Genomic DNA, 12,173 nt, shown 5'->3' on the forward strand with positions numbered 1-12,173 from the left:
AGATTCTGGGGATCCCAAAGCGAAAGACGATGTATTCCATAAAGAATTCTATCATCTCTTTTTCTCGTATTTTAGCAAGTGGCTTTGCTTCGACCCATTTGGTTGCGTAATCCACCGCGACTACGATGTATTGGCACTGATTCTTGGATTTTGGAAAGGGACCCACAATGTCTATTCCCCATTGGAAAAAGGGGCATGGGCTGAGAATAGAGTTCAGCTCAGTTGTGGGTCGACGGTTTACATTTCCGTGCAGCTGACATGCTTGACATTTCTTGACGTAATCTTCACAATCTTTCCGGACTGTAGGCCAGAACAGGCCTTGTCGGATAACTTTGAGGGCTAATGTTTTTCCTCCTAGGTGTTCTCCACAGATTCCCGTATGTATTTCCACGATCGCTTGGAGAGCCTCTTCTGGAGACAAGCAACGGAGCAGAGGCTCAGAGAGGGCACGTCGGTATAACTCCGAACCCACAACACAGTAGTTCCTGGCTTTGAACATGAGAGTGCGGGCTTCGGACTTATGCTCAGGCAACTTGTTGTCAATAATGTACTCAAGGAAGGGTTGGCGCCAATCGAACCTAGCCTGGATTTGATTGACTGATATTTCGTCGATAGAGGGGGTTTCCAAAATGTCGACGTATGTTGGGCTGAGATTAGAGGGGAGACAGGAAGAGGCTAGTTTAGCTAGCGAGTCTGCCCACTGGTTTTCCTCCCTGTCGACGTTTGACATTTTCCATGAAGGGAATTTGCTAAGAAGCTCTTGTGTTCTTGTTAAATATCGGGCCATCCTTTCATTATGCGTCTTAAATTCGCCACTTATTTGTTTGCAAACCAACTGAGAATCCCCAAATATGTCAATGACTTCTGCTTCGAGATCGGATGCGAGTTTTAGACCGGCAATGAGTGCCTCGTACTCGGCCACGTTATTTGTGGCGGAGAACCCGAACTTGAGAGCCTGCTGAATTTTGAATCCCCCTGGGCTGATTAATATGACCCCTGCTCCTCCAGAGCCGGACGTCGAGGAACCATCAACGAACAGAAGCCACGGACGAGACTGGTCCTCTTCAGGTTTGTGCGTCTTGGATTGGAACTGGCATTCGGCGACGAAATCTGAGAGAACTTGGGCCTTGATCGCCGTTCGAGGTTTATACTCGATGTAGAACTGGCTTAACTCGATGGTCCAAGCTGCGAGCCTGCCTGTTATGTCGGGCTTGTGCAGGATTCTTTTCAGAGGGAGATTGGTCAGGACATGGATTTCCCTCGCTTGAAAATAATGGCGTAGCTTACGACTCGCGACAACGAGAGCGTATACGAGTTTCTCGACTTGAGGGTACCTTGTTTCCGCGTCTCGTAGTGAGTGGCTGATGTAATATACAGGAATATCTTTTCCCTCATCGACACGGACCAATACTGCCGCGACCGTTTCGTCGGAAGCTGAGAGATATACTCGTAGCGGCTCACCTGTTAAGGGTCGTGTTAAAACTGGAGGATTTGTCAAAAACATCTTTAGCTCTGTGAAATTCTTTTCACAGTCTTCGTTCCATTCAAACTGCGATGACCTGGAAGCTTTTTTCATTGCAGAGAAAAACGGGAGGCATCTCTTTGAAGATTGAGGAATGAACCTTCGAAGTGCGGCTATACACCCTGTGAGTTTTTGTAAGTCTTTAATGGATCTTGGTTTGCTCATTTCTAGGATGGCTTTTGTCTGAGCTGGATCGGCCTCGATGCCTTTCTGGGTAACAAGGAATCCCAAAAATTTACCTGCAGTAAGGCCGAATGAACACTTTGCCGGGTTCAGTCGCATGTTATTTGCCCTTGCATTGGTGAACGTTTCTCGAAGGTCTGTCACGTGGTCGGAGGTAGCTTTTGACTTTGTGATCATGTCATCGACGTATATTAGCATGTTTCTTCCTATCTGCGAAGAGAATATTTTATCCATTGTCTGCTGAAAAGTAGCACCCGCGTTGATTAATCCGAAGGACATTACTTTGTATCCAAAGACCCCTCTATGAGTGATGAAAGCAGTTTGTTGCCAGTCATGGGAATCCATCTTAATTTGATTATACCCCGAAAAGGCGTCCATAAAGGACAGGAGTTCGTTTCCCGCTGTGGCGTCGATGAGTTGGTCGATATTGGGCAAAGGGTAAAAATCTTTAGGGCACGCCCTATTCACATCTGAATAATCAATGCACATTCTCCACTTCCCATTGCTTTTCTTAACCAGAACTACGTTTGATATCCACGTGGGGAATTGCACGGGCTCGATGAAACCGGCGTCGAGGAGTCTGTCGACCTCTTGGTCGATGGCTGCTCTTTTCTCGGCCGAGAATATACGTTGTTTCTGGCGCACAGGCCTGGTGTCTTTACTGATGTGCAGCGAGTGTCGAGCAATGGTTTCTGGGATGCCAGGCATGTCTCTCGGGACCCAAGCGAAAATGTCGGAGAATTCCCGAATGAGGTTTGTGATATCTCTTTTGAGATCTGATGAGAGGTTTTTGCCAATTCTTGTTGTTTTATCTGGGTTTCCTTCAAATACTTCTATATCTTCTGTTTCTTCAAGAGGGGAGCATGAATTGCTTGTGGATGAGTCAACCAATTCTCTTGGGTCGATATCTAGTACTTGATTGACTTCTAGCTCTTCCTCTGTCTTTTTTCTTGGAGAAACGGTGGTTAGATAGCATTGTCTTGCTGTTACTTGATCACCAATCATTTCTCCCACGCCGAAATCTGTGGGAAACTTCATTTTCAAGTGGGAGATAGATGTTATAGCTCGGAGCGCGGTGATCGTTGTTCGTCCCAAAATGGCGTTGAAGCTTGAGGAAGCGCTAATCACATGGAATTTGACCATTTTCCAAATCTGACAGGGAGGGGAACCGAAAAGCACTGGCATATCGATGGTTCCTACAACGTGAACCTCATTGCCTGTGAACCCGTATAGCGGGGTTCGGGAGTTTTCGAGTCTTCGATCTCCTATGTCCATTCGGGAAAAAGCATGGTGATATAACACGTCGACGGAGCTACCATTATCGACCAACATTTTCTTAACCGTATTGTTTCCCATACGTGTTGTGATGACGAGAGCATCTTGATGACCTTCGATGAGACCGGGACGATAATCGTCATCCGAGAAAGAGATGACCAGGGAGGGATTCACTCGAGGGCGTTTAGCTGTCGAGGGATTGACATTAAAGACTTCTCGGGCATAAATCTTGCGAGAGTTGTGGGAGAGACCCCCGGCGGCTACGCCGCCAAAAATAACGTCGATTACACGGTCGTTTTCGCCTCGATACTGACGTCTGGGTTCATCATCGTGTTGCACATAGTGGACTAGTTGCCCTCGACGAATTTTTCCTTCGATGAGATTGCTTAGTTGAAAACATTGCTCTGTTGTATGGCCGGTGTCTTCATGATATTCACAATATCTGGAGCTTGGGGGTCTTCCTGGTTTCATGGGTCTTGGAGGGCGAAAGTCCGGTTCCGTTTTTAACACCGCCAAAATTGTCGTTTTCTCAGTATTGAGTTTCGTGAACTCTTTTTCAGATCGATTGTGGGGTTGCCAATCCCTTTCTCTTCTATCTCTCGGGGGGAGGTCCGATGTGCGAGGCGGGGGCGACCTACGTCGCTCTCGGCGCCTTTCCCTCGCAGGGGATCGTGGACTGTAGCTTCGGCGTCGTTCGTACTTTGACGACCTCCGTGGAGATTGTATACAGCTTACCGCTTCTTGAAGCATCATGCGGTGTTCTATAATCTGGAACGCAGCCTGTAGTGTTTTCGGCCTTTTTTCAAAGATCTCTTCTAAAAGGAGGCCATGCCTAGACTTATCGATGCCCGCTGTCAGGAAATTGACAGCCATCTGTTCTATTAAGTCTGGAATTTCCGCTATTTCTTCCCTGAACCGGGTTAGAAAACTCCTGAGACTTTCGCCGGAGCGTTGATGCATTGTCATCAAGGATGCAGTAACTTTGATTCCTTTGTAGTTGCTGGAAAATCGGGCTTGAAACTTGCTTTTCAGGGTTGTCCACGAGTCGATTGACCGAGGTGGCAAGTTACTGTACCATCGGAGAGCCGTGCCTTGAAGGCAAGTGGAGAAGAACTGACACCTAGCGATCTCCGAGTGGCCGAAGAAAGCCATGCGGCCGTCAAATGTATTTAGAAATGCTAGCGGGTCCGAGGATCCGTCGAAATGATCGAGAACAGGCGTTTTCAACGTCCTGTCGATGCGCGCCTTCTCAAGCACTAACGATAGGGGGCTCTCAGAAACGGTTTCAAACCCTGCCTGATTTCTCATCAAGGTACGCATCTGGGCGATTTCTTCCTGCATTTTAGCGAACTCCTCGTGAGATATAGATTCTGTGGATTCTGTCTGATGTGAGACATCGGCAGATGACACTGTCTTCTGTCGACGTTCGCGAGGTTGCGAATATGTTGACTCCGCCGAGGGTTCATATTCGTACTCCGCATCATCCTCATCATAAAATTCATCATCTTGTCCTTCATTTTGAATTGTAGTTTGTTGGAGCTCTCGACGGAGACGGTGAATCTCACGTTTTCGCTCAAGTTTAGCCTGCAATCTCTGAGCTTCACGCTCTAGAAACTCGAGTTCTTCATCTGAATCAAGGGAATCTTTCGGATTTCCTTGGTTTTGGGCTTTTAGCCTTTCTTTCTTTTCCAAATGTAGCCGAACGTCGCTCGAGAGAACTTTTTTTCCTTTAGATGTTTGAACTCTAAAACGCTGGTCTGACACAGCTTTTCTTTTTCTGTCCCTTTGGAGAGAGTCCTTCAATCCTAGAAATTGATCTTCTGGAGGAGCCTCAGGTGGAGGGAACAGACACTTCGGCTTCAATGCCGGTTGTTTTGGAAGCTCGCGATCGTCGTGGATCGAGGGGTCGGCGGCAACTTCTGCCGTCAACTTCTTTACCTGAGTTGGTCCGGCGGATCCCGGATCAAGCTCTTCTACAATCATCTTCTGGTTGGATCTTGTTAAAGCAAAGCTCCTTCTAGCGCCAAATGATGTACCAATAATATTATTAGTCTATATTTTTAGGAGATGATCTTCTTTGCTTAATTAGCCAACCCCTTCAAATGGGATTGTTGTCCTTTATTTATACTAAGTCCCAAATGGGCTCAATCCTTACAATCTGGGCCTTCTTGGGCTTTACATAATGTATTGTGATTATTCTAACTATAATTCCTTTGGGCCGTCTTGTTCTGGTCCAACATCAGCTTTCTTTTTATTAAATTCTCTCTTTAAATTTGGAATGTGTTGAATTCAGTGAATATGAACAATGCTCTCTGGTTTGGTTTGAGGAGTTTCTTTTAAGACTGTTGTTTTAAACATATCAAGCACATTTGGAGCCTGTTTGAGTAGACTTAAAAAGGCTTAATTTAGTTTTTAGTTGTTTATAAACTGCAAATTATTTGCTCTAAATAAAAATCGATAATTTTAACTTTAAGTTCGATGTATATGTTTGACTAATTTAATCCAACTAACTAAATTTGTTTGATAATTTCTGACAAAAAATAAAATTTATGTTATTTGAACATAAAAAGAAGTATACAAATCATGAGTTAAAGGATGCATCAATTATATGAAGTTTGATGTGAATACTTAAATTCCATGAATTAGAATTAGTTTTAAACTCGGACAGGGTATATAATTAGTTTTGAACTCACCTTCCAAACAGGGTTATAAATGTTTTCGGTTCCCCAACTATAATAACTGAATAATCTTTTTAACTTTATGACTTTGTTGCCCCTTATTGTATTGAGCGCCGTAGAAAGAAAACGACAGGAGCTTAGTAAAAATGTAAAGTTTAAGTCGATAGTACATGTGACTCCTAAAATGACTCGGTCCGGACTCCTTACTCCTTTCAGTCTCGTATGTTACTAGTCCAGACTATCTAGTCCCGGCGGCCCAACTTTTAAGAGCCCCAACACGTGAGCCACGTGACCAAACACATGTGATAGAGGCACATGTCATTGATCAATCATGAGAACAATGTGTCACAAGATACTTAAAACATTTCTCAACCATTCTCATTCTGACACGTGTAAGACATTCATCTCAACCAGCACTATTAGAAAACCTTTAATAGACATCGACCAGAAACCGATGTTAAAAGTTTTCCTGACCGATGTCTATTTGAGTGTAGAGAAAGGTACCCCTATATGACATTGGTTGTGAACTGATGTATGGGAACAACTTTAACATCTATTCCGAATTAAAACCTGATGTATATTCTCTGTTTTTACAAAAAATGCATTACAGTCTTTTCTAAATAGCTTGTATATGATCTAATTATGAACCTAAACTATTAATTTACAAATTATAAATTAGTATTTACATCGTTTATAGAAATAAAACCGATGTCAAAACCCGCTTTAAGATCGCTTTTGAACAACAGCCTATGTAACTTCTTATTTTTAACATAGGTTATAGTTTAGGAACTGATGTCTATATACTTTTTTAACAACAGTTTTTAAAAAATTTCGTGTAAGACATGATGTCTAATTATAGTTTGGACATCTGTTTTTGGAAATTCCGTGTTAAAACTGATGTCAATGCCCTAAAATTAGCCTATACATTAATTGTATTATATGCACCCAAACATACTGTATTATATGCACCCAAACATACCAAATGCCAAAACAAAAAAAAACTAGCTAAAAGGTAAATACAAAACCAACAAATTGAAAACTCCGAACTCTGTTTGTAATTATCAAACTGCATATCGTCAAGTTTACAAATATTTCAACATCACTAATACATATAAGTTTGAAGTAACGGAAGCAAAGGAGTTAGTTACATGAATCCTTCGATGTATATAGCCAAGAGTCTCCGTACGAACATCAATATCCTTGTTATCGTAGGATTTCCGAATCTTGATGGACCACTGTGAACATCCATATCATTCACAATATATTTAGAAATATATTGCGAGTCCTGGGTGGTGTGCAGCAGTATCTTGGCCCAAACTGTGAGATAGGTATCCCCTGTTGTGCACGAGGTAAATGAGCTTGTCTTCTAGTAATCCACTGCAAAATAAATTTTAAAACAAAAAACAGTTTACGCATATAACATATTGATCAAGCATAAAATTCATAAATAATCATACTTTACGGTTTGTCATATTTGTGAAATGTACATAAATCTTTCATCTTGGATTTTTTTAATCTCTTTAAGTAGTATTGAATATAGAAAACAAACCTTCCCAATGGACATGCATGCAATACAAATGAGGCCACAGTAGCTAAAACGCAACCAAATAAGGAACCCATACTTCTGACCTTCTGGCAACTGCAATATATTTTTAAAATATTTACATTAAGTCTTTTTAATATACCAGCAACAAGAAGGAATTGAAGTGAGAATCTTACACAGCTTCTTGCACTAGTGAAATCCCAGTCAGGTAAACCACAATTATCAAGCCCAAAGATTTCCAGAACTCTTCTCAGAGAAAGGAGGTGCAACCAGTACATCAAACTCCAGCTTTTTTGACTCATATGCCCTGGCAGCTGCTTCTGCAGTATCATAAGTACCCAACCAAATCCTCTTTTTCTGACAAGGTTCACGGATTTTAGCAGCCCATTTACCCCATTTACGATGTCGCACCCCTCTGTATGTTGCGTAAGAACGTACATTGAGAAGGAGGTTTGTTCATCACCCTTCTCTTCCTGCCATTCTTACTGCTGTTGTTATCTTGACAAGAACTCATCATCAGTATTTGGATGAGCCAGACCAAAATCACAAATCTTCAAATCACAATTAAAATTCAGCAAAAGATTGTTGGGCTTCAAGTCTCGATGAATTATGTTTGCAGAATGCATATATTTTAGTCCTCCAAAATACTGCACAACAGCCAATCACCACAAATTAACATTTGACCTAGCTACAATTTACTAAGAGATTGTTTACAGACACAAAAGTTGGTACATAGGATTACCTGAAAATGCTCCTCTGTTTTAAAACCTGATTAGATCGAATGATCTGGTGAAGATCAGTGCCCATAAGTTCAGTAGCAATATAAACGTCACTGAAATTCCTCCTTACAAGTGGAGGAATTACATCTGTTAAAGCTATGATCTTCATTATAGTTCCAAAATCTCAAGAGTTGTATCAATGTAACATTTTGTACCCATTATATCGTGAAAAAGACCCTATCTTAGCACATATAATGAAGTAAGAGCAAGTGTAACTCTAAAACAATAAACGATTCAGCTCTTGTTTAGGTGTAGAAAATTTCTCATAATCTCAAGCACATGATTGTCTTCGGACAAATAGAAACAGGTAGTTAAGTAAAACGAACTTTTAGGATACAAATGCACAATAGCAGGAGAAGAATCATAACAGTTCCCAAGAAAACATAAACCATAGTATGAAACTAGCACAATATATGATTCCAAACATAAACCAGAATTTAACATAACATATCTACTCATCCACATTAATGTATTCATCATTCATGTATGTATATGATTCTCATAATCAACTAAATAACATCAACTAACAAAAGTCCCTATTCATAATCACCAAAATCCCAACTTCCCCGAACCCTATATCTTACCTCTATCACTTCACATAATTCATTACATTCTACATTCAATTCTTGATCCTATAAATTCCTGTCTTTTAATCATCTACTACGAAAACTGAGCTCGATACGAATCCGCACCAGCTCCAGCTAAATACAGTCCAGGGAGAACATCCTGAAAAATAAACCATAACCTTCATCAAACAAAACAAAACAAAATCAAACCAACTCGAGAGGGTAAGATACACGCCATGACCACCATCACCACCCATCTTAATTATTAGTTTGAATTTTCAGCCTCACTATATGTACATAATTAACAATTAAATTATTACCATTTAGAGATTTCGAGCAAATAGGGCTTTTTTCGTCTTTTACAAATTAAAATTTTAATTATTATCAAAGTATAAAAAATTTAGGGTTTTGAGTCTAAAAATCCTCAATTTCTAAAATCCCCAATTAAGTTTAGAACAAATTAGGGTTTATATTCTTACCCACTTCATTTGAACAAAGCAGTCGGAGTTAAGAGCTCTAATATTCAATTGAGATTCAAACAGCTTCGATTCAATGTTAAGCTTAGCTTCCAAATTCCAGATTCAATTGATATATATACATATATGTAGAGAGAGAGAGGGAGAGGGAGAGGGAGAGGGGGAGAGAGAGAGAGAGAGAGAGAGATAGAGAGAGAGAGAGAGAGAGAGAGAGAGAGAGAGAGAGAGAGAGAGAGAGAGAGAGAGAGAGAGTTGGGTTCATTGAAGGGGTTGGGTGAAAGAGTCGGGATGAGAAAAAAAATATGGGTGAGAGAGAGTTGTGAGGTGATAGCGTGAGCCGAGTGTTTTTAGATTTTAGGTTTTTGATTTTGATTTTAGCGCGAGTGTGTTGATTTGGAGGGAACTAAAATTCGTCTACGGGGAATATTTGGTGGAGGGGGAAACATGAATAACTTAAATTATTTACGGGGAAAATTACATGATGAGCGCGCTTATTTTTTTAAAGCATACATAATACATCTGTTGTAATATCCAGGATATATTGTGTAATTATTTTTTCTATTAAATAATTATTATGTATGTTCAGTATCTATTCTGTGAATTAATTGTTAAAGTGTTATCGGTGTTTGGATATTTAGAAATATTATTAATTGAGTATTTTAATTTTTATATGTCCAAAATAAAATATAGATAATTGTCATATCTTCCTAATTATTTTTATGTTGATTTATGAATTTATAAAAATCATATGAAATTTATAAAATCTTTTTCCAAGTATTTAAAATCTATTTTATAAAAACGTGAACCAATCGACGTCAACCGTTGTTACGTTTTTGGAACCCGAAACTCTTCCGAGAACTCTTTCCTAACCTAATTGTAATATTCCGAGCATTTTCCATGTTTCGACTTTTTCGATCCGGCGTACGGTTTGTCCTGCGCGGGTCACGGCGCAACATTTTCGATACAATATTTGTTTCGGTAAATCAATAAAACCCGTATTTTCGGTAAACGGGAGCTTTTTATTAAACTATCACAATTATCACTTCGTAATACGTGTAACCAGGCGCTGAGACCAAGACCGCAGTACAAATTGTACTGATTTGGATAATTATCCCGAAAACCGATACTGTTTGGATTAGTTTTTACGAATAAACGTACCGTTTTATATCCGGAATGATCCAACGGGATACTAAGTTCCCGTAAATATAAATAGCCTTTTTCCGTATTTTATTTCGTATCAAAATCATTTGCAGACAGATAATTATATAATTTTACAGAGAAAAACCATATATTCATAAATCTTTCTGAGAATCAAACCACAAATTCAAGGTGTTAGTGAAATCCGTTTGGAAAGTTGGAGTAACCAATTTGAAGGTCTCAAGGAGTACTGTCAGATTCCATGACCTGTTTTACTGCAAAATCAAAGGTTGATTTTATATAAATTTAATTATTTTTGAATTATTTTTATGAAAAATATGAATTTTTGTTCGGATGATTGTTTGTATGATTTGATGATTGTATGTGGTAGAGCTTGTTTTCCTGATGATTTTGATATATTATACGTCTGATTTGGAGTTCAATAACATGCTCAAAAGTAGGTTTAATTTTTGAATTTAAAAATTAGGGTTTATAGCCCGTATGATTGTTTTCAATTGAAATTTGGGGGGTTTTGATCCAGGGGTTATTAGCTGTTGATTTATAGTGGGTTGTGTTCCTTATGAAATTTGCAATCGATTGGTATATAGCTCGTTAACAGAGGATTAATGGATCGAAGGGAGTTGTGTTTTGAAAGTTTTCGATGTTCGCCGGAAACCGGCGATGTTCTTGGCCAATTTCCGGCCAGAACAGAGATGATTATTGAGTTTTGATTACACGAATAAGTTGCTGGTAACCTGTAGGTTTAATCTGGACAGTTTGGTGGCCTGAGGTGGCCGGAATCGTGTTCTCCAGCCACACTCCGGCGAGTTGACGGCTGGGCTGGCAAAATTGCAAACAGGCCCCTATAGTTTTGTAGATGATGAAGTTTAGTCCCTCTAGTTTGCAAAGTTTTCAAAAATAGGATTCATGTTTATAAAATGTTTAAAAATCATATTTTATATTTATTTTTATTATAAAAATTCATTTTTAATTTCTGAAAATTCTAAAAATTAGTATTTTAATTCCGAAAATTATTTTTAATTCGAAAATAAATCTGAATTAATTAGTTAATTAATTTCAGTTGATTTTTAATTAATTAATTGGTCAATTAATTCAAAAATTAATTGATTAATTGATTTAATTAATTATTAATTGATTTTAATTAATTATTTAATTAGATTTAATTATTTAAAAATGATTTAAAAATTTCGAAAAATAGTTTCGAGTTTTAAAATATTATTCTAAATTATTTCCAACTCGATAATTATTACAAAATTGGTTCGGAGCCAGAATTGGCCAACCGAACCCTGTTTATTAACCCGAAATTGATCCAACGACCCGTATTAATTCTGAAAAATACTTTAAAAATCATTTTAGATACCCGAAAGCATATTTTTGACCCGAGACTTCTTTACAAATGATATGTCATTGAATACGTGATGTATTATGTGTTATACGTGACTTGTTGATTGACTATCGGTCTATATATTCGGTGTTTACTTGGTTATTGCATAACTTTCAATCCGTTAATCGGATTTGGGTGAAACGAAGGGTAGATAGAAGTATGTGTTGAATAGAATCCTGTGAGTTGATGATTGATAGATGCTTATCATATGTGAGCAGAAGAGGCAAGAAGTAGGAAAGGGAAACAGGTAGTTGAGGAGTAAGACGATTGTGATTGGAAGCGAGTGCAGGATAGTAAGCTAATACCAGACAAATGTTCTGAACTTTCTCGAGATATTGTAGTACTTGATAGTCCTGTTGATATTGCAAGTGCTTTGAAGCACTGAAACCTAAACCCTGATTTCAGTTATTGTTCTTGAGCCATGAACCTTATTCTTTCTAAACCATTTATTATTGTATACCCAAACACGAACCACACATCTACGATACTACTTCACAAGTACATACAAACTAAATACCAAACACTAAACTGAATTGCTTATATACTCAACCCATGATATCTTATGCTCTGAAAGAACAAATCCTTGAAACCCTGAAACGTTGATTCCTT

General features: G+C 39.0%; 1 protein-coding gene across 2 annotated transcripts; it reads right to left on the bottom strand.

The window, feature by feature from the left end:
• Nucleotides 1-6,688: 6,688 nt before the first annotated feature.
• Nucleotides 6,689-9,399, bottom strand: LOC141682864 (uncharacterized). Of its 2 annotated transcripts, none has more exons than XM_074487551.1 (6): nt 9,026-9,399; nt 8,565-8,706; nt 7,944-7,987; nt 7,378-7,848; nt 7,208-7,297; nt 6,689-7,035 (listed from the first exon to the last, which is right to left on the bottom strand). In XM_074487551.1, the coding sequence occupies exons 4-6, from the start codon at nt 7,639-7,641 to the stop codon at nt 6,913-6,915; spliced, it is 477 nt and encodes a 158-aa protein (XP_074343652.1). In that variant the 5' UTR covers nt 7,642-7,848; nt 7,944-7,987; nt 8,565-8,706; nt 9,026-9,399; the 3' UTR covers nt 6,689-6,912. The 2 variants fall into 2 exon arrangements, with proteins under 2 accessions (XP_074343652.1, XP_074343651.1); XM_074487550.1 differs by having other exon boundaries at nt 7,944-8,067.
• Between the last annotated feature and the right edge of the window lie 2,774 nt (nt 9,400-12,173).

This window comes from Apium graveolens, chromosome 9 (genome assembly GCF_009905375.1).
Source record: "Apium graveolens cultivar Ventura chromosome 9, ASM990537v1, whole genome shotgun sequence".
NCBI lineage: Eukaryota > Viridiplantae > Streptophyta > Magnoliopsida > Apiales > Apiaceae > Apium > Apium graveolens.